The sequence below is a fragment of the Triticum dicoccoides genome, chromosome 5A (assembly GCF_002162155.2).
Source record: "Triticum dicoccoides isolate Atlit2015 ecotype Zavitan chromosome 5A, WEW_v2.0, whole genome shotgun sequence".
NCBI lineage: Eukaryota > Viridiplantae > Streptophyta > Magnoliopsida > Poales > Poaceae > Triticum > Triticum dicoccoides.
Window position 1 is genome coordinate 420,038,134 of NC_041388.1, and position 21,437 is coordinate 420,059,570.

Genomic DNA, 21,437 nt, shown 5'->3' on the forward strand with positions numbered 1-21,437 from the left:
CACGGGATATCATGTGCGTAGATCCACCGTCTGTGGTTGCTTTGAGATCAGTGCTACTTTTATCTTTTGACCTTTTAGAATCTGTCTTGCTTCAAAGCGCACGGACAGTGAAACAAGAAAAAAAAATAGAAGAAAACATTTGAAACGAGATTTTTTTTTGAAAAAACTTTCGGTTAACTCATCTTCAATCATGGCAGTACAACGAATATCAGAAATAACAAAAATTACATCTAATTCCGCAGACCACCTAGCAACGACTACAAGCAAAGAAGCAAGTTGAAGGCGCGCCGCCATCAATGCACCTCCCTCGCCGGAGCCTGACAAAATTTATTGTAGTAGACGGTTGAAAAATCGTTTTGCTAAGTCCCTATAGAACCAGCGCATCAGACCAGCAACCGCCGCCAATGAAAAATAGTATAGATCAGAAGAATTCAACCTGAAAACACATGAATGTAGACGAACGACCAGATCCGAGCAAATTCATTAAGAACAGATCCGCTGAAGACACAACCCCACACGTCCACCAATGATGCTAGACACATCATCGAGACAATGAATCCATGCACGGTAGAGAAGCCAATCTCAACATCTGTAGTTATACTCCTATTTCTTACATGCAATTGACATGCGTCGCAACGGGGACACACATTTTTTGTTCGCAAGCACCCTGATTTACCATCCATCTTATATCATCAATATGATTACTTACAGGACGTGGACTTTAGCTGCCAACTGAATCAGTACTATCATCAATACGATTACTTACCGGTTACCAAACGTAGACTTTAGCTGTCAACTGAATCATGAGACAGTTATATTCTCCACGAGACAGTAATGTTCAGTACGCATGCCCCAGAAAAATTGCATAACTGCTTCATGACTTGCACAGGCACAGCATATTCAAACAGCAACAGGGAAGAAGATGACAGCACGAGCACTGGTACACTTGGATGTTGGAATTCATTAACATTTCCAGGATACAGCGAAGAGAGAACCAGCAACAAGATTTGTGAATAAGTACAGTAAAGTGATGGTAACTAGCAAAATCTGAGTTGATGTTACAAACAGAAAATTTTTTAAGGCCACCAATGCCTAATAGATTACAGGAAGTAACTTCTCAATAATGTTTACACAGAGGCTCATCCGCAGAGAAATTTTCTAACCTCATCAAGTAGGTACAAATTCGGGGGGAGAGGGCAAGAACCGCGCGACGAATGTCCACACTGCGATGCACAGCAGCACTAACTGAACCGAACAAAAAAGTGAAGCTCGACTCGCTCCGGCCTGCAGCTTCAGGACCTCTGAAGCGTTTGAGAGCTCTTTGCACTGTGACTCTAGCTTCTCCACCAAATCCTCTAGCGTCCTCGCTCTGTTCTCGGTGTGCCGAAGCTTGACCTCCAGCTGTTTGTGATCCTCGGACAGAGTCTTCTGAGCTTCTTGAAGAGCGCCCTGACCCTCAGTCTGGGGCTGCCAAGCTTCTGAAGCTCTTTTCAGGATGAAGCACTGGATATCGGCCTCCATCTTCTCCATGAGCAGTTGATCAACTTCAGACTGTAGGGAAAGTAGCTTGCTATTGTATAGTGCGGTTTCCCCTGGTTTTGTCTTGTTGAGTGTATCAAGTTCAAGTATTCTCGAATCCTTCTCATCGATGAGAAGGGAAGCTTCTTCCAGCTTGGACTCTAGAAGCTTCAACTTTTCACTTATTTCTTCTGAAAAATCTTCGCAATTGGGTGAACTGCTCCATTCATTTTCATCGGAATTGTCTGTGGAATTGTCACTGCTTTCTTTCCCGATTTCCACAAACATTTGGAGCTCTGCAGAAATATGCAGAAGCAAACAGTTATTGCAAAAAACACTTTGACCGAAGCAAAAGATGGTTTCATGTTTTCAACAAAACATTTTCGTCCAGCTGCAATGATACGGCAACAGAGCACTCACGAATTTATAATAGGAAATGGACCAAGGAAACTTCCCAGAACATGGAGGGCAAGCAGATGCTTTTACACATTTTTTTATGCTATAATGGCTGCTACTGAAACTACTAGGAAATAAGCTTGCGGACTGCGGAGTACAAAATTTCTTTCTTAAAACTAGGAGATGAAGCAGACCACTTAATCTGATATGAAATATACATTAAAAAAATTGCCACAGAGAATATAATGATATAAAACACAAGAGATCTTTTCTCATGAAATGGGGAAGTCCACAATGGCAGTAATTAATTGCCAGAGCATTGAACTAATGTATTGATCAACTCACCAAATCACCACTTAAATGTTGATAGTCTGATGTGTTAAACAGCAAAGAAGAACATGCATACTGCATTCCTTTTTAAACAAGCATTGTTATCACTGTTAACACCTCGCCTTAAACCTACACTGGAATAAAATATCAATAAGGACTGTTTTAGCAGGATTTCCCAACATAATGTGAGCCAAGTTCTACACCAGGTTTGCCATATTTTTCCATGGGAGCAAGCTCATTGAAAAGTGGAGACGCGGCCTCCCCTGTAGCCATTATATTATTATAACTGTAGCCTCCATTCCCTCTTCCGCCACCGTTGTTGTGTATTCACGCCACAGCTGACACCCTCACATCGCTAAGTAGCATTGATGTGTCCTAACTTCTAGCTCGCAATCATGTCTGCTATTTCGCTGGAAGTTCATCAACTCCGTTACTACAAGTAATTTCTTCTTCGCCGGGTTCTTTTCCTATCAGAGATCAACTTCTCTTCTCTTCCATCTCAATTCTTACTACAAGCTGGACATGTTGATGAAACATGGGTTACTAAAACATCAACTTCTCTTCCATTTCAACTCTGTTAATGAAATGACTCACTATCACCAGGCTTCCATGAGGGAAACGGAAAAAAAATCAGCATTCAGATTCTCCTCTCGGGAAGGCTTAACAAATTAAATTCAACTGTGATTTTCAGTTAAATCAATAGGCAGGAACTGCAAAACTGGTTTCTTTTTTCGCAATGGCCAAAAGGTGACTTGTGCACAACTAGGAACCTCATTGGACAAGAAGTCACTGCATCAAAGGGGCCAAGCATATGGGTGGGGTGGTGGCGTACCAAGAAGAGAAAGAGACTGATGTAACCACATCTTGCAGATCCAACATGAGAGCGAAGCAGCAGCAACAGATTAGGAGAATGACCACTTTTCCCTAATAATGGCTATTGAAGATGATACGCTTTCTTCAGAATTGACGTGTTACTGAATCCACAACACTTGGTATGACCGAAGCATGAGGCCACAGTGGATTAAACTTGTCAAAATTAGTATCTAGGATCCTCTACAAACATCATGGATGTATGTCTTGTCCCATTTATTGTTGATCACTATGATACATCAAGCTTTCAGTTATTTCCAGCTAATAAAGTAGGCCGTTTTAGGAAACCAAACGGTTTAATCTCAAAATGAATAGCTGAACAAAAATACTCGGTAGTAGTAGAAATTCTGAACTACGCCCTCTAAGGTCTAAGATGGTAAGTAGGGTATGTGAAATGCAAATTTCCATGTCAAATAGTAACAAATGTTAGAGTTATAATATAAGTCATGTACCCCTTTTGTATTTATCCCGTTGTATGAGGGGTTTCCTACATATGTTTCACACCTGTACATGTATATATATATCGGCCTATGGCCTCATGGGAATACAAGTTGCTTATTCCTAACATGGTATTAGAGCCTAGGTTTAGGTCTCTGGACGCCGCAACTCGTCCTTACGATCCACTAGTTTTTTTTTTCTCGGTCGATCTATTCTTCTCTGGGTCGATCTCGTCTTCCGCTGTCGTTCGCGGGGCACCTGCCGCCCAGCTGCTTCGCTGGATCCAAACTGGTGACGAGTGCGCCCATGACGTGCGCCTGCACAGACGTGATCGCCTGCATGGATCAAAGCCCGCCTCGCCTGGTTGGCTACTGTGCTGCGTTCGCACCTGTGCGCCAGATCGGGTTACCTCGTCCAGCTCCAGATCGATGTGCGTGCTGCTGCGTTCAGGCTGCTGTGCTATAGCTGCTGCTTTGCTGCTGAGTTCGCTCCTGCATACTAGCTGCTGTCTTTCCGTTCCCATCTTGATTTCAACAACAAAAAAAAGGAGTCCAATGTCTTCTGCATACACGATGGATTTTGCATCTTTGTGTCGTGTATGCTTCCTAGATTTTACCTTCCTTGTTTTCTGCTGTGTCCACCAAATCCGTTGATATTTTGTGTTTCTCATGTCATGCGAGTCCACCAAACTTTTGTCCGTCAGCCTTTTTCTGGTCATTGTCCTCTCTATAGGATTTCTGTGGCCTCTCTTTGCATTGTTGATCTAAGCTCATTCTCTTGAGACGGCTCGTGCATTGATGATTGCTGCCTCTCTCCCGCCTCATTTTTGGGCTCAGGCCGTCTCCACATCCACCTATCTTATCAATATACAGCCTTCCGCTGCTCTACAGGGTGGTGTTCCTTTAGAGCTAGGTCAATTTTCTTTTGGCACGCCGCAACTCGTGCTGATTGATCCGCCTCGCGACGCCACCGTCCTCTGTGGCCGTCGCTCTGTTCTCCGTCGCCGCCGTGTGGATCGCCAGGCTGGGCCGCTGCCTTCGCTCCCGCCCGTGCGATTCCCTCTCCTCCTGATCGCGTCCACACCGTGCTCCCTGATCCGGATCAAGCCGCCAGCCGTTCCCCTCGCTGGATTCTACCGCCGTGATTTCCCTGGTTCTGATCTAGTCGCCGGCGTTATCTCCAGTGGACGGCCGCTAAAGCCAGCGCCCTCCCGCCCAAGCTACTCCGTTCTATCCATCGCGCGCCACAGCCGCCGCTAGCCCCGTCCGATCCAGCAGCCGGCCAAGTAAATTCACGTATACGTCATCTACGTCTACGTGTTTGTTGCTTGAGAATCCATCAGGTTTGGTCTAGCTAGCTTTGCACTTCGCGTGCACAGCATCGCTAGCCCCGCACGCTACAGCCGTCGTTCGCCAAGCCCCGCTCGCCAGCCCCGCGCACTTCGCCAAGTCTAGTCGGTTCTAAAAAAAAATGGCTGCTGCATCGGGCTATGTTGCTGTCCCTCGCTGTCCGGTGATCTTTGATGGTATTAACTACACCGAGTTTACTGGCTTCATGCGCATTCACATGCGTGGCATCCGTCTTTGGGGTGTTCTTTCTGGCGAGGTCTGCTGTCCGCCACGTCCAGTTCCTCCGGTGGCCCCTACTCCGCCAACTCCATCGGTTCTTCCTACGGATGCTAATCAGGCCGCCAAGGATGCGGCTAAGCTTGCTGATGAGGCTGCTGATCGTGCTTATGATGAGAGGGTTTTGGCTTATGAGGAGGCTCTTCAGACGTATCATGGTGCTCTGTCTGTTTACACCCAGTGGCTTGATGATGATGCTCGTGCTGCAGCTGTTCTCACTGCTAGTGTTCTGCCTCAGTTTGCTTCTGAATTTCTGGGTCTTCCTACTGTCTTTGAGATGTGGACCCGTCTTCGTGAGCGCTATCAGCCCTCTGGTGATGCCTTATACCTCTCTGTGATCCGTCAGGAGCATGCTCTTCAGCAGGGTGACTCTACTGTTGATGACTTCTATGCACAGAGTTCTGCTATCTGGCGCCAGCTTGATTCTCTCCGTAGTGCTGGGTGTCGTACCTGCCCCTGTTGCCAGGCTGTCCAGGCCAATTTGGAGTTTCATCGCGTCTATGAGTTCTTGTCTCGGCTCCGTAAGGAGTTTGAGCCCCGGCATGCTCAGTTGTTCGCTCGTGGCCGTATTTCTCTCATGGAGGCGCTTTCTGAGATTCGTGCTGAGGAGACTCGCTTACGTGGTGCTGGTTTGCTGGAGGTTCCCTCTGTGCTTGCTACTCGTGCTCCTACGCCACCTGCTCCATCGACCACTTCTCGCTGAGTGCTCCGCCGCTCTTGCCCACTCCTTCTGGAGGCTCAGGTCGCCCCCGTCCACATTGCGCCTATTGCAACAATGATGGTCATCTTGAGTCTCAGTGCTACACGAAGAAGAAACACCTGCGCAAGGCTCGATCATCATCTTCAGGGACTTCGTCATCTACCTCGACAGCTTCAGCCATTGCTTTGACTGAGCAGGATATTCTAAGACTTAAGCGTCTGCTCGCGGCTTCAGGTTCTTCCTCGACGGGTACTGCCGGTTCTGTGACTGATGCTTCCCGCACTGAGCAATCACCCTCTACACAGTCAGGTACATCCCCATGGGTTCTGGACTCTCGAGCTTCTTTTCATATGTCTTCTCATTCCTCCACTTTGTCCTCTCTTCGATCACTGGATTCTCCTATTCATGTCTTCACTGCTGATGGTACTCCACTTTCTGTTGCTAGTAGAGGCAATCTTACTACTCCTTCTTATTCTGTTCCTGATGTTGCTCATGTTCCTCGACTTACCATGAATTTGTTTTCTGCTGGTCAACTTACGGATTCTGGTTGTCGCGTCATCCTCGACATTGACTCTTGTTCTGTCCAGGACCGTCACACGCACACTCTGGTTGGGGTTGGCCCTCGCCGCCGTGATTCTCAGGGTCTTTGGGAGTTGGACTGGCTTCATGTTCCTTCTGATGCCACCACCATCGCCAGTTCTTCCGCTTCTGTTGCCTCCGTCACTGGTTCCTTCCAGCAGTGGCATCATCGACTTGGTCATCTGTGTGGTTCTCGGTTGTCTTCTTTAGTTCGTCGAGGCCTTCTGGGGTCTGTCTCAGGAGATGTCTCTTTAGAGTGTCAGGGTTGTCGTCTGGGCAAGCAGATTCAGTTACCATATTCACATAGTGAGTCAGTGTCTAAGCGTCCTTTCGATTTAGTCCATTCTGATGTATGGGGTCCGGCCCCTTTCGCTTCGAAAGGTGGTCATAAATACTATATTATTTTCATAGATGATTTCTCTCGTTACACATGGCTTTATTTCATGACTTCTCGTTCTGAGGTGTTGTCTATTTATAAGCGTTTTGCTGCCATGGTTCATACTCAGTTCTCTTCACCCATTCGTGTTTTTCGTGTTGACTCCGCTGGCGAGTATATCTCTAAGATGTTGCGTGGTGTTCTTGCTGAGCACAGGACTCTCTCTCAATTCTCTTGTCCTAGTGCTCATGCTCAGAATGGTGTGGCTGAGCGAAAGCATCGACATCTTCTTGAGACGGCTCGTGCATTGATGATTGCTGCCTCTCTCCCGCCTCATTTTTGGGCTGAGGCCGTCTCCACATCCACCTATCTTATCAATATACAGCCTTCCGCTGCTCCACAGGGTGGTGTTCCTTTCGAGCGACTTTTTGATCGTTCTCCCGATTATTCGATGCTTCACTTGTTTGGTTGTGTTTGCTATGTTCTTCTTGCCCCTCGCGAACGCACCAAACTGACCGCTCAGTCTGTTGAGTGTGTCTTCTTAGGCTACAGTGATGAGCATAAGGGCTATCGTTGTTGGGATCCTATTGGTCGTCGGATGCGTATCTTTCGAGATGTGACTTTTGAAGAGTCTCGTCCCTTCTACCCACGCCCATCTTCCTCGACTTTTTCAGTGCAGGATATCTCTTTCCTCACTTTTCCTGACTCACCTATCACCCCCGCCGACACTGTACCTCTCCGTTCCACTTCCTCTCCTTCTCCACATCTAGTTGATTTGCCGCCACCATCCTCCCCGGTCTCCTCGCCTAGCATGTCACCGGGTTCTCCACCTTCATCTCCGGTGACTTCCTCCCCGGTCTCCTCTCCCAGTCTGTCACCGGATTCTACACCTTCATCTCCGGTGACTTCTTCGTCGCCACCCCCTGATTCTACCTTGCCGATTCCTCCTTCTATTATTCCATCTCTTCCTCAGCATTACACTCGTCGTCCACGACCAGTCAATGCCTCTGTGGATGGGTCGTCATCTTCCTCTCAGCCTACTTATGGCTTGCGTTCTCGTCCTCGTCCGCCTGTTGATCGCTTTGGATTTCCCACCGCTGGTGCTGCTGTTCTTGAGCCGACTTCTTACCGTCAGGCTGTTGTTCATCCTGAATGGCAGTTTGCGATGGCAGAGGAGATTGCTGCTCTTGAACGCACTGGTACCTGGGATCTTGTTTCTCTTCCTCCCGAAGTCCGTCCAATCACTTGTAAGTGGGTCTACAAGGTTAAGACTCGCTCTGATGGTTCTCTTGAGCGTCACAAAGCTCGTCTTGTGGCTCGTGGTTTTCAGCAGGAGCATGGTCGTGATTATGACGAGACTTTTGCTCCTGTGGCTCATATGACCATTGTTCGTACACTTCTTGCCGTTGCCTCTGCACGCCACTGGTCTATATCTCAGCTTGATGTTAAGAATGCCTTTCTTAATGGTGAGCTGCGTGAGGAGGTGTACATGCAGCCACCACCTGGGTATTCTGTTCCTGATGGCATGGTATGTCGTCTTCGTCGCTCTCTCTATGGCCTTAAGCAAGCCCCCCGCGCCTGGTTTGAGCGCTTTGCCTCTGTGATCACTGCTGCTGGTTTTTTAGCAAGTGCTCATGATCCAGCATTGTTTATTCACCTTTCTCCTCGTGGTCGGACTCTTCTTTATGTTGATGACATGATCATCACGGGGGATGACCCCGAGTATATTGCCTTTGTAAAGGCCCGTCTTAGTGAGCAGTTTCTTATGTCTGATCTTGGACCCCTTCGCTACTTTCTTGGGATTGAAGTCTCTTCTACCTCTGATGGCTTTTTTATATCCCAGGAAAAGTATATCTAGGATCTTCTTGCTCGTGCTGCTCTTACTGACGAGCGCGTTGTTGAGACTCCTATGGAGCTCAATGTTCACCTCCGTGCTACTGATGGTGATCCTCTCCCTGACCCGACGCGTTATCGTCATCTTGTTGGCAGTCTTGTCTATCTAGCTGTCACTCGTCCGGACATCTCTTATCCGGTTCATATTCTGAGTCAGTTTGTCTCTGCCCCCACCTCGGTTCACTATAGTCATCTCCTTCGTGTTCTTCGATATCTTCGAGGCACGATCTCTCACCGTCTATTCTTTCCTCGCTCCAGTTCTTTACAGCTCCAGGCCTATTCGGATGCTACGTGGGCTAGTGATCCTTCCGATCGCCGTTCACTTTCTGCTTACTGTGTTTTTCTTGGTGGTTCTCTCATTGCCTGGAAGACGAAGAAACAGCTTGCAGTTTCCCGTTCGAGTGCCGAGGCTGAGTTGCGAGCAATGGCTCTTTTGACGGCAGAGGTGACTTGGTTACGGTGGTTACTTCAGGATTTTGGTGTTTCTGTCACTACACCGACTCTGCTTTTATCTGACAGTACAGGTGCTATCAGCATTGCACGCGATCCTGTGAAGCATGAGCTCACCAAGCATATTGGTGTTGATGCTTTCTATGTGCGTGCTGCTGTGCAGGATCAGGTTATTGCTCTTCAGTATGTGCCTTCCGAGTTACAGTTGGCGGATTTCCTGACGAAGGCTCAGACTAGAGCACAACATGGCTTTTATCTCTCCAAACTCAGTGTTGTTCATCCACCATGAGTTTGAGGAGGGTGTTAGAGTTATAATATAAGTCATGTACCCCTTTTGTATTTATCCCGTTGTATGAGGGGTTTCCTGCATATGTTTCACACCTGTACATGTATATATATATCGGCCTATGGCCTCATGGGAATACAAGTTGCTTACTCCTAACAACAAACACCTGCTTGATCTAATGGAATAAACTCGTTAGCTCATCAAGCTAAAGCGAAAGGGATTTTTTAAGAGAATAAACTGAAGGGGGATTATATAATCATACCATTCTCAAGTGCTTCTTGTGCTGACTGAAGCATCGAAATTGAGTCGGCGTACGGATCAAGACCTGAATGGATCCCTCCATTCTCACCCTTGCCGATGCTCCCTTCATGAAATCCGTGATCATGGGCATACAAATCACCATTCCCCATTGCCATTCTCCCTACTGCACTCCCATTCTCCTTATAGAAACCTCCAGCTGCAGATCGCAAGTGCTCACTTGGAGCTTCATCGTCGCTGTGGTCGCCATCAGTGTAGAGAAACTTGTGAACGCCATTACTGCTGATGCCAGCGCTTGATTTTCGAGCGTGAGCAGCGCCAGTGCTGCGGAGGTCAGACTCGACGCTGGAGCGCGAGTTCTCCGGTTCCACCGTGGAGGAGGCCGCGGAGAAGGCGCGCGCACCCGCGCCGCGAGCGCGTGCGGTACGGAGGTTCTTGGCGTGAGCGGCGGCGCCGGGGGCGCGGGACCGCGCCCTGTCGCGGTCGCGGCCGAAGCCGGCGAGCGAGAAGTCGTGGCGCGGGAGCGCGGTGGAGGATTTGCTGGTCCGGTCGTCGCTGTTGTCCGAGTCGGCGCCGCCGGCGCCCACCGAGAAGCCGGCGGACGCGATCAGGAGGCCAAGATCCGGGTCCAGACGAGTCAGAGCCGGAGCTGGGGACGGCGACGGAGGCGCCTCCGGCGGCACGAAGCTGGACTCGACCGACGCGACCGGACTATCCTCCTCGGCCGCCGCCTCCTGCTTCCCCTTGGGCGCGTCGGCGCCGACGGGGAGACGGCGCTTATGGAGCTGCGCCAGGTCGACCTCAGCGCTAGCAGCGCCAGCGGCGGCTGAGGCGGCGACGGGGCCCGCGGGGGAGCCGCCGTCGTCGTCGTGGTGCTCGCGGGGGATACGGCGCCACCGGCGGAGGCCGCGGCCCTTGGCGGCCGGGCGACCCGGCGGGGAGAGCGGCGGCGGCGACTCGCCGACGGAGCCGACGCTGTTGGCGCCGGAGTCCATGCCGTCCGTCCGGCGCCAATTGGCGTCAACGGCGGCGGCCCTGGGAGGCGGATGGGATCAGGGAGCTGGGAGGGGGGCGCGCTGGGGTTGTCGGGAGCGCATGGCGGGGCTATGAGGATCGGGGATTCCCGGGATTCGATCTCGGACCCGGAGATCCAACCGAGGAGTGGAAGTGGGGAGGAAGCAGGGGGAGGGGAGTAAAGAAAACAGGGGAGGGGAATGGAGTTTTCCTTATCGTTATGGTCGTTCTGGCAGCAGCTTCTATGATGCCTGTCTTCTCTACTTGATTACGCAATCTACCAAGATCAATTCATTACTGCCTATCGAGCACCGTCGGATCGGGACAATCGAGCGGGGGCAGGAGGAGGCGCGAGCTAGGCGGCCGGCGAGGGCGACGGCGACGGCTAGACGGCTAATGCGGCCAGGTGCCCTGGTGTATGTCATGGCCTCATCGGTTTCTACATCATTCTACCAGACAGACACAGATCATGCAGAGTTTTATAAGGTCGGATCCACCTTTTAGAGAAAAAAAATAGACCCTCTTACCTGGTGAACGTTCGCCAAAGAGAGTGGCATATGCAAACGATTTCGTGGCAGTTTTAGTTGTGAGGAAGTGACGAGGGGCGGCATTTTCTTCAGACGACATGGTAATTTCTTCGTCGAGAAAGTAATTTTCGTTTGAAAACTGTCGTCGTTTGATCTTTCCTCATAACTAAATCTGCTATCAAATGATGTTCGCTTGCCAAGCCTTCTAGATGAAGGTAAACGTTCTGCATCGGCTGACCGGCTATGTCTCTTGCCGGTCGCGCACGAACCGCCCGATCAGGGGCAAGATCGCGCAGCGACATGCGGCTTTGTGGCTCACACGCGCCGCCTTATGCTCTCAGGTGTTGCTCTCCTTCACTTGTTTCCTTGGCATGAACGCAATCCCTTCTCTCTTGTTTCTCTTCTTCTCCAACAAACTACGTATCTCATGCCTACCCCCTGTCGGGGCAGACCGTGCACTACCATGACAGGCGTTCACTGAGCTTGACCCCCTCCTCTCTCTACCTCCGCATGAGGGCCGATGTTGCTCTCCCACCTTCCCATCTCATGTCGCAACCACGTGTTGGGGATGTTGGGACCGCTGGATGAGGATGTCGCGACCTTCCAATTGTGACGAAGACCCATCCGGTGATGCTGGGACCGTCTACCGAGGATGTCGCGACCGGTAGCGGTGCAATAACGGCGAGCGGCGGTTTGCTGGGATTGGCACTGCGAGTCCGGCAATACCAAATGTTGCGATCCAGATGTTGGAACCTGCAACATCAACTACCGGAACCGCTTCGTCGAACGTCGCGACCGGTTGATGAGTCCAATCAGGCATCCCATTTTACTTCTTGTTTTGCGTCGTACTCGTGGGATTTTCAAGATTTTATTGCATTCGCACACTCTTTTTGGCTTATTCTTTCAAGATCCTAATGAAGAAGGAGATTCGAGTTATTAAAGAAAGAAACATCAATACAAAGGGTGAAAATCACACTTATTGGCGTGATAATAACCTACCATACGAAGCATCAATCAAATGGGAGAAAATCAGTTGTGCAGGCACTTTCAGATGTGAAGACAACATCTGGTATGAGCATGCCCACTCGTCGGCGCCGCCACCCTCTGATCAACTACTTCAACTCCATGCCTTTGGATCGCACAGACGACACACAAAGAGATCAGAACATGCACCAGAACCAAGAACCCTAGCCTCCAGAAGGGGTTTGGAAGGGTATTGACAGAAGGGCTCCATGACGGAGCTAAGTCCGGTGGATCTTGGGGTTGGGGATCCCGAGCTAGGAGATTGGACGTGATGGTAACACGGAATGCTACTCGGCCAAGCAACGCTTGATATCCACTTCGAAAGGACCATGTAGAAGCTCAATGATTTGATACGATTGTTATTCGAAGTTTGGAATACCACGACCAACATGAACCTTCCTGTGCAGTGGATTTCCTTTCCTGGGATGATTCCCTTAAACATTGTTTTACCGGGCTGGATGCGCGTGCTACCTCTTGAGCACTACGTTGGTTTTCCTTAAAGAGGAAAGGATGATGCAGCAAAGTAGCGTAAGTATTTCCCTCGGTTTTTGAGAACCAAGGTATCAATTCAGTAGGAGACTACACGCAAGTCACCTCGCACCTACACAAACAAATAAGAACCTCGCAACCAACGCGATAAAGGGGTTGTCAATCCCTTCATTGTCACTTACGAGAGTGAGATCTGATAGAGATAATAAGATAAATATTTTTGGTATTTTTATTATATGGATTGGAAAATAAAGATTGCGAAATAAAATAGATTGGAAACTTATATGATGGAAAATAGACCCGGGGGCCATAGGTTTCACTAGTGGCTTCTCTCAAGATAGCATAAGTATTACGATGGGTAAACAAATTACTGTCGAGCAATTGATAGAAAAGTGCATAATTATGAGAATATCTAGGCATGATCATGTATATAGGCATCACGTCCACGACAAGTAGACCAAAATGATTCTGCATCTACCACTATTACTCCACACATCGACCGCTATCCAGCATGCATCTAGAATATTAAGTTCATAAGAACAAAGTAACGCATTAGGCAAGATGACATGATGTAGAGGGATAAACTCAAGCAATATGATATAAACCCCATATTTTTATCCTCGATGGCAACAATACAATACGTGCCTTGCTGCCCCTGTTGTCACTGGGAAAGGACATCGCGAGATTAAACCCAAAGCTAAGCACTTCTCCCATTGCAAGAAAGATCAATCTAGTAGGCCAAACCAAACTGATAATTCTAAGAGACTTGCAAATATAACAAATCATACATAAAAGATTTCAGAGATGAATCAAATATTGTTCATAGATAATCTTGATCATAAACTCATAATTCATCGGATCTCGACAAACACACCGCAAAAAGAATTACATCGAATAGATCTCCAAGAAGATCGAGGAGAACTTTGTATTGAGATCCAAAGAGAGAGAAGAAGTCATCTAGCTAATAACTATGGACCCGAAGGTCTGTGGTAAACTACTCACACATCATCGGAGAGGCTATGGTGTTGATGTAGAAGCCCTCCGTGATTGAGTCCCCCTTCGGCGGAGCTCCGGAAAAGGCCCCAAAATGGGATCTCTTGGGTACAAAAGGTTGCGGCGGTGGAAATAGGGTTTCGTGGTGCTCCTGGATGTTTTTGGGGTATATGGATATATATAGGAGGAAGAAGTAGGTCAGTGGAGCTGCGAGGGGCCCACGAGGGTGGGAGCGCCCAGGGGGGCATGTGCGCCTCCCTGCCTCGTGGCCTCCTCGCTCCTTTCTTGACGTCTACTTCAAGTCCCCTGGATCACGTTTGTTCCAAAAATAACTCTCCCGAAGGTTTCATTCCGTTTGATATTCCTTTTCTGCGAAACACTGAAATAGACAAAAAAACAGCAATTTGCACTGGGCCTTGGGTTAGCAGGTTAGTCCCCAAAATAATATAAAAGTGTATAATAAATCCCATTAAACATCCAAAATAGATAATATAATAACATGGAACAATCAAAAATTATAGATACATTGGAGACGTATCAAGCATCCACAAGCTTAATTCCTGCTCGTCATCGAGTAGGTAAATGATAAAAATAGAAATTTTGATTTGGAATGCTACGTAGCATAATTCTCAATGTAATTTTCTTTATTGTGGCATGAATATTCAGATCCGAAAGATTCAAGACAAAAGTTTAATGTTGACATAAAAGTAATAATACTTCAAGCATACTAACTAAGCAATCATGTCTTCTCAAAATAACATGGCCAAAGAAAGTTCATCCCTACAAAATCTATAGTTTGGTCATGCTCCATTTTCATCACACAAGAATGCTCTCATCATGCACAACCCCGATGACAAGCCAAGCAATTGTTTCATACTTTACTAATCTCAAACTTTTTTCAATTTTCACGCAATACATGAGTGTGAGCCATGGATATAGCACTATGGGTGGAATAGAATATAATGATGGGGGTTATGTGGAGAAGACAAAAAAGGAGAAAGTCTCACCGCGGCTAATCAACGGGCTAGGGAGATGCACATCAATTCAATGTCAATGTAAGGAGTAGGGATTGCCATGCAACGGATGCACTAGAGCTATAAATGTATGAAAGCTCAACAAAAGAAACTAAGTGGGTGTGCATCCAACTTGCTTTCTCACGAAGACCTAGGGCATTTGAGGAAGCCCATTGTTGGAATATACAAGCCAAGTTATTCCCACTAGTATATGAAAGTGACAAAACAAGAGACTCTCTATCATAAAGATCATGGCGCTACTTTGAAGCACAAGTGCGAAAAAGGGATAGTAGCATTGTCCCTTTTTATTTCTCTTTTTTTCTTTTTTTTGGCCTTTCTTTTTTTATTTGGCCTTCCACCTTTTTTTATTTGGGACAATGCTTTATTAATGATGATCATCACACTTCTATTTATTTACAACTCAATGATTACAACTCGATACTAGAACATAATATGACTCTATATGAATGCCTCTGGCGGTGTACCGGAAAGGGCAATGAATCAAGAGTGACATGTATGAGAAATTATGCGTGGTGGCTTTGCCACAAATACGATGTCAACTACAGGATCATGCAAGGCAATATGACAATGATGAAGCGTGTCATAAATGAAACGGTGGAAAGTTGCATGGCAATATATCTTGGAATGGCTATGGAAATGCCATAATAGGTAGGTATGGTGGGTGTTTTGAGGAAACTATAAGGAGGTTTATGTGTGATGGAGTGTATCATATCACGGGGTTTGGATGCACCAACGAAGTTTGCACCAACTCTCAAGGTGAGAAAGGGCAATGCACGGTACCGAAGAGGCTAGCAATGATGGAAAGGTGAGAGTGGGTATAATCCATGGACTCAACATTAGTCATAAAGAACTCACATACTTGCTGGAAAAATCTACAAGTCATCAAAAACCAAGCATTACGCGTATGCTCCCAGGGGGATAGACTGGTAGGAAAAGACCATCGCTCGTCCCCGACCGCCACTCATAAGGAAGAAAATCAAAGAACACCTCATGTTTCAAATTTGTTACACAACGGTTACCATACGTGCATGCTACAGGACTTGCAATCTACAACACAAGTATTTCTCAAATTCACAACTACTCAACTAGCACAACTCTAATATCACCATCTTTATATCTCAAAACAACTATCAAGTATCAAACTTCTCATAGTATTCAATGCACCTTTTTATGAAAGTTTTTATTATACCAAGATGCCTATCATATTAGGACCAATTTTATAGCCAAAGCAAATTACCATGATGTTCTAAAGGACTCTCAAAATAATATAAGTGAATCATGAGAGATCAATAATTTCTATAACATAAAACCACCACCGTGCTCTAAAAGATATAAGTGAAGCACTAGAGCAAAATTATCTAGCTCAAAAGATATAAGTGAAGCACATAGAGTATTCTAATAAATTCCGATTCATGTATGTCTCTCCCAAAAGGTGTGCACAGCAAGGATGATTGTGGTAAACTAAAAAGCAAAGGCTCAAATCATACAAGACTCTCCAAGCAAAACACATATCATGTGGTGAATAAAAATATAGCCTCAAGTAAAGTTACCGATGGATGAAGACGAAAGAGAGGGGATGCCTTCCGGGGCATCCCCAAGCTTAGGCTTTTTGTTGTACTTGAATTTTACCTTGGGGGTACCTTGGGCATCCCCAAGCTTAGGCTCTTGTCACTCCTTATTCCATAATCCATCAAATCTTTACCAAAACTTGAAAACTTCACAACAAAACTCAACAAAAAATCTCATGAGCTCCGTTAGTATAAGAAAACAAACCACCACTTAAGGTACTGTAATGAACTCATTCTTTATTCATATTGGTGTTAAACCTACTGTATTCCAACTTCTCTATGGTTCATACCCTCCGATACTAGCCATAGATTCATCAAAATAAGCAAACAACACACGAAAAACAGAATCTGTCAAAAACAGAACAGTCTGTAGTAATCTATAGGTTTCGAATACTTCTGTAACCCCCAAAATTCTGAAATAAATTGGTGGACGTGAGGAATTTGTCTATTAATCATCTGCAAAAATAATCAACCTAATCGCACTCTCCAGTAAAAAATGGCAGCAAATCTCGTGAGTGCTAAAGTTTCTTTTTTTAAAGCAAGATCGCAAAAACTTCCCCCAACTCTTCCCAAAGGTTCTACTTGGCACAAACAGTAATTAAAGGCATAAAAACACATCTAAACAGAGTCTAGATGAATTATTTATTACTAAACAGAACCAAAAAGCAAGAAACAAAAATAAAATTGGGTTTCCTCCCAACAAGCGCTATCGTTTAACGCCCCTAGCTAGGCATATATAATTTTAATGATGCTCACGTGAAAGATAGCAATTGAAACACAAGGGAGCATAATGAAGCATGTGAAGACCACATGTAAGTCTAACATACTTCCTATGCATAGGCATTATATAAGCAAACAAATTATCAAGACAAACAAAAACTAGCATATGCAAGGAAGCGGAAAGAAACAATAGCAATCTCGACATAACGAGAGGTAATTTAGTAACATGAAAATTTCTACAACCATATTTTCCTCTCTCATAATAATTAAATGTAGGATCATAAGAAAATTCAACAATATAGCTATCACATAAAATATTTTCAACACGATCCACATGCATGCAAAGTTGACACTCTTCCAAAATAGTGGGATTAACATTAACTAAAGTTATGAACTCTCCAAACCCACTTTTATTGAAAATTGCATAAGATTGAACATTCTCCAAATACGTGGGATCTAAAGTTGACACTCTTCCAAACCCACTTTCAATATTGCAAACATTATTATCAATCTTATATTTATCATGGGGCTTAAATAAATTTTCAAGATCATAAGAAGAATCACCCCAATCATGATCATTGCAACAAATAGTAGTCATAGAAAAACTAGCATCCCCAAGCTTAGGGTTTTGCATATCATTAACACAATTGACATTAATAGAATTTATAATAACATCATTGCAATCATGCTTTTCATCGAAGGAACTATCAAGTATGGGTGCAATAGCAACGATCTCATGTTTAACATAAGGAACTATAGCAAACTCATCTTCATAAATATTGGCATCATGGCCACAAGAATAGCAAGCATCATGTTCATCAAGGGATATTTCAATCAAATCATCGGAATCATAATTATCTATAGATTCATGCATATCATTATTTTCTTCCCAAGCAACGGTCATTCTTCCAACAAATTCTTTGACATAGACATTATGAGTATAATTTTCATAGCGATATTTAAGTATGCCAAAAATTTTAGATTCATAGAGAGTAATATCATACTTTTCAATCAAAGAAACAACTTCATAAGCACCCTTAAAAGCAACAAATTCTTCAATTTATTCGATATCGTAGTAACTATAAACACCCTTCGCATAAGAAGATAAGATTTCATTATCATTAAACTCACATAGGTAGGGGAGGTGTTTTTTAGGGTTCTTAGAGCAACAAGTAAAATCATAAATTTCACAAAGATTCCAAGCATAACATAGCAATCTGTTCATTTGATCCCATAAGAGTTTCCCTTTTTCAGACAAACGGTGGCGCACAAAATGAGCATGCTCATCTAAAGATTTCCCATCAACTAGGCTAGTTGGGGTTTCAACACGAGCGCATATGGATCGAAGATGATCCAAGTAGAACACTTTAAGTGGATCCATATCAATAGATTTTTAGCAAGCAAAGGTGCAAGCAAATAGAAGGCACATGGAAACACAAACAAAGATACATACGGGAAGAAAGCGAAGAAAAGGCAAAGGTGGAGTGGGGGAGAGGACAACGAGAGGCAAATGGCAAATAATGTAATGCGAGGGATAAGAGTTTGTGATGGGTACTTGGTATGTCTTGACTTGTGCATAGATGTCCCCGGCAATGGTGCCAGAAATCCTTCTTGCTACCTCTTGAGCACTGCGTTGGTTTCCCTTGAAGAGGAAAGGGTGATGCATCAAAGTAGCGTAAGTATTTCCCTCAGTTCTTGAGAACCAAGGTATCAATCCAATAGGAGACTACACGCAAGTCACCTCGCACCTACACAAACAAATAAGAACCTTGTGACCAACACGATAAAGGGGTTCTCAATCCCTTCATGGTCACTTACGAGAGTGAGATCTGATAGAGATAATAAGATAAATATTTTGGTATTTTTATTATATAGATTGGAAAATAAAGATTGCGAAATAAAATAGATTGGAAACTTATATGATGGAAAATAGACCCGGGGGCCATAGGTTTCACTAGTGGCTTCTCTCAAGATAGCATAAGTATTATGGTGGGTAAACAAATTATTGTCGAGCAATTGATAAAAAAGTGCATAATTATGAGAATATCTAGGCATGATCATGTATATAGGCATCACGTCCACGACAAGTAGACCGAAACGATTCTGCATCTATTACTATTACTCCACACATCGACCGCTATCCAGCATGCATCTAGAGTATTAAGTTCATAAGAACAGAGTAACGCATTAGGCAAGATGACATGATGTAGAGGGATAAACTCAAGCAATATGATATAAACCCCATCTTTTCATCCTCAATGACAACAATACAATACGTGCCTTGCTGCCCCTGCTGTCACTGGGAAAAGACACCGCAAGATTGAACCCAAAGCTAAGCACTTCTCCCATTGCAAGAAAGATCAATCTAGTAGGCCAAACCAAACTGATAATTCGAAGAGACTTGCAAAGATAACAAATCATACATAAAAGATTTCAGAGATGAATCAAATATTATTCATAGATAATCTTGATCATAAACCCACAATTCATCGGATCTCGACAAACACACTGCAAAAAGAATTACATCGAATAGATCTCCAAGAAGATCGAGGAGAACTTTGTATTAAGATCCAAAGAGAGAGAAGAAGTCATCTAGCTAATAACTATGGACCCGAAGGTCTGTGATAAACTACTCACACATCATCGGAGAGGCTATGGTGTTGATGTAGAAGCCCTCCGTGATTGATTCCCCCTTCGGCAGAGCTCCGGAAAAGGCCCCAAAATGGGATATCTTGGGTGCAGAAGGTTGCGGTGGTGGAAATAGGGTTTCGTGGTGCTCCTGGATGTTTTGGGGGTATATGGATATATATAGGAGGAAGAAGCAGGTCAGTGGAGCTGCGAGGGGCCCACGAGGGTGGGGCGTGCCCAGGGGGCAGGCACGCCTCCCTGCCTCGTGGCCTCCTCGTTCCTTTCTTGACGTCTACTCCAAGTCCCCTGGATCACGTTTGTTCCAAAAATAACTCTCCCGAAGGTTTCATTCCGTTTGGATTCCGTTTGATATTCCTTTTCTGGGAAACACTGAAATAGGCAAAAAAACAACAATTTGCACTGGGCCTTGGGTTAGTAGGTTAGTCCCAAAAATAATATGAAAGTGTATAATAAAGCCCATTAAACATCCAAAATAGATAATATAATAGCATGGAACAATCAAAAATTATAGATACGTTGGAGAAGTGTTAGCGCGATGGGTGAAACTACATTTTTTCTTAAGATTCCTGCACAGATGAGGTTGAGACTGCTACTGCCGTCCATCATAACCCTAGTTTGGTTGAAGCCATCAACAATGAGGTTGAGGATGAGCACGGCGACTTACCCATTGTGGATTCCTACATGATCATGTCGTTGATCAAATGTGATCGGAATTTTCGACCATGGGCTATGTTGTAGTTGTGTGGGCTCTATATTGTATGCTTTCCCGAAGCACGCACTTTCGTTGATTCTTCGAGGTATGCTTATCATAGATGGTCAATAGTACGCGACGACGGAGCACTTTTGGGAACTGGAGACTTGAAGGCAAAAATGGATGGAGACGAAGGCAGGGGAAAACCCATCATGTTTTTCCCTCCTTATAGCCAGCTTGAAACCGAAGCACCTGACCTTGCGGCGTGACACATGCACTACACCTTCTGAAGTTCCCAGTTTCATGAGATGAGGCGCATGGAATCAAGAGCCATCATCATCACATCCCTTAATTGGTAGGATATGCGCAAAACATCCCTTCAATAGAATGTGGATCAGCCATGTGGGCCGAGTCGGCGGCCATTAAGATTTGTGGAGGTCGGTTAGTACCGCCCTAACATGGAGCTGCGGGCCGTAAAGGCCTCGGAAATAAATTTCCAAAGAAGAATCATAGGGACAAGCGCTATCAATAGAGGAGCCCGCTGGAGGTCTAAAAGATCAGCTGCCTTCACTCATGATGAAATGAAATATTTCGACACATTGCACAAATGAACAATGCCCCCCAGACCCGACCCCTCGCTAGGGTTCCTCCCCTCCCTCCCTCCCGCCGCCGGTGGCCATCCTAGAACCCTCCCGCCGCCGTAGGCCGCTCGAGCCCCGCTCCCTCTCCCTTCTTCCGGATCCGCCCTTGTGCCGCCTCCCCGGGAGGAGGCTGGGGCGGCGCGCGCCCTCCTCTCTTGGCGGTCCCCTCCCCCTTCCCCCTCCCGCCGACGAGCGCTGACGGGGTGGCGCCGGTGGTGGCGGGACTTCCCGCCCCCTGCGTGTGGTTCCCCTTCTTGTGGGAAGGGACGGTGGCAGTTGTTGGAAATATGCCCTAGAGGCAATAATAAAATGGTTATTATTATATTTCTTTGTTCATGATAATTGTCTATTGTTCATGCTATTATTGTG

At 45.8% G+C, this 21,437-nt stretch overlaps 1 protein-coding gene across 1 annotated transcript; it reads right to left on the minus strand.

Annotated features, from left to right (window-relative positions):
- Positions 1–928: 928 nt before the first annotated feature.
- On the minus strand, positions 929–11,115 carry LOC119301971 (WPP domain-interacting protein 2-like). Its single transcript, XM_037578980.1, has 2 exons — positions 9,724–11,115; positions 929–1,814 (listed from the first exon to the last, which is right to left on the minus strand). The coding sequence occupies exons 1-2, from the start codon at positions 10,712–10,714 to the stop codon at positions 1,168–1,170; spliced, it is 1,638 nt and encodes a 545-aa protein (XP_037434877.1). The 5' UTR covers positions 10,715–11,115; the 3' UTR covers positions 929–1,167.
- Between the last annotated feature and the right edge of the window lie 10,322 nt (positions 11,116–21,437).

Excerpts from the sequence above, each read along its gene's own strand:
- LOC119301971 (XM_037578980.1), bottom strand. The coding sequence starts at position 10,714 with ATGGACTCCGGCGCCAACAGCGTCGGCTCCGTCGGCGAGTCGCCGCCG. Across the intron at positions 1,815-9,723 it reads ACAAGAAGCACTTGAGAATG|AGCTCCAAATGTTTGTGGAA; the intron begins GTATGATTATAT and ends ATATTTCTGCAG.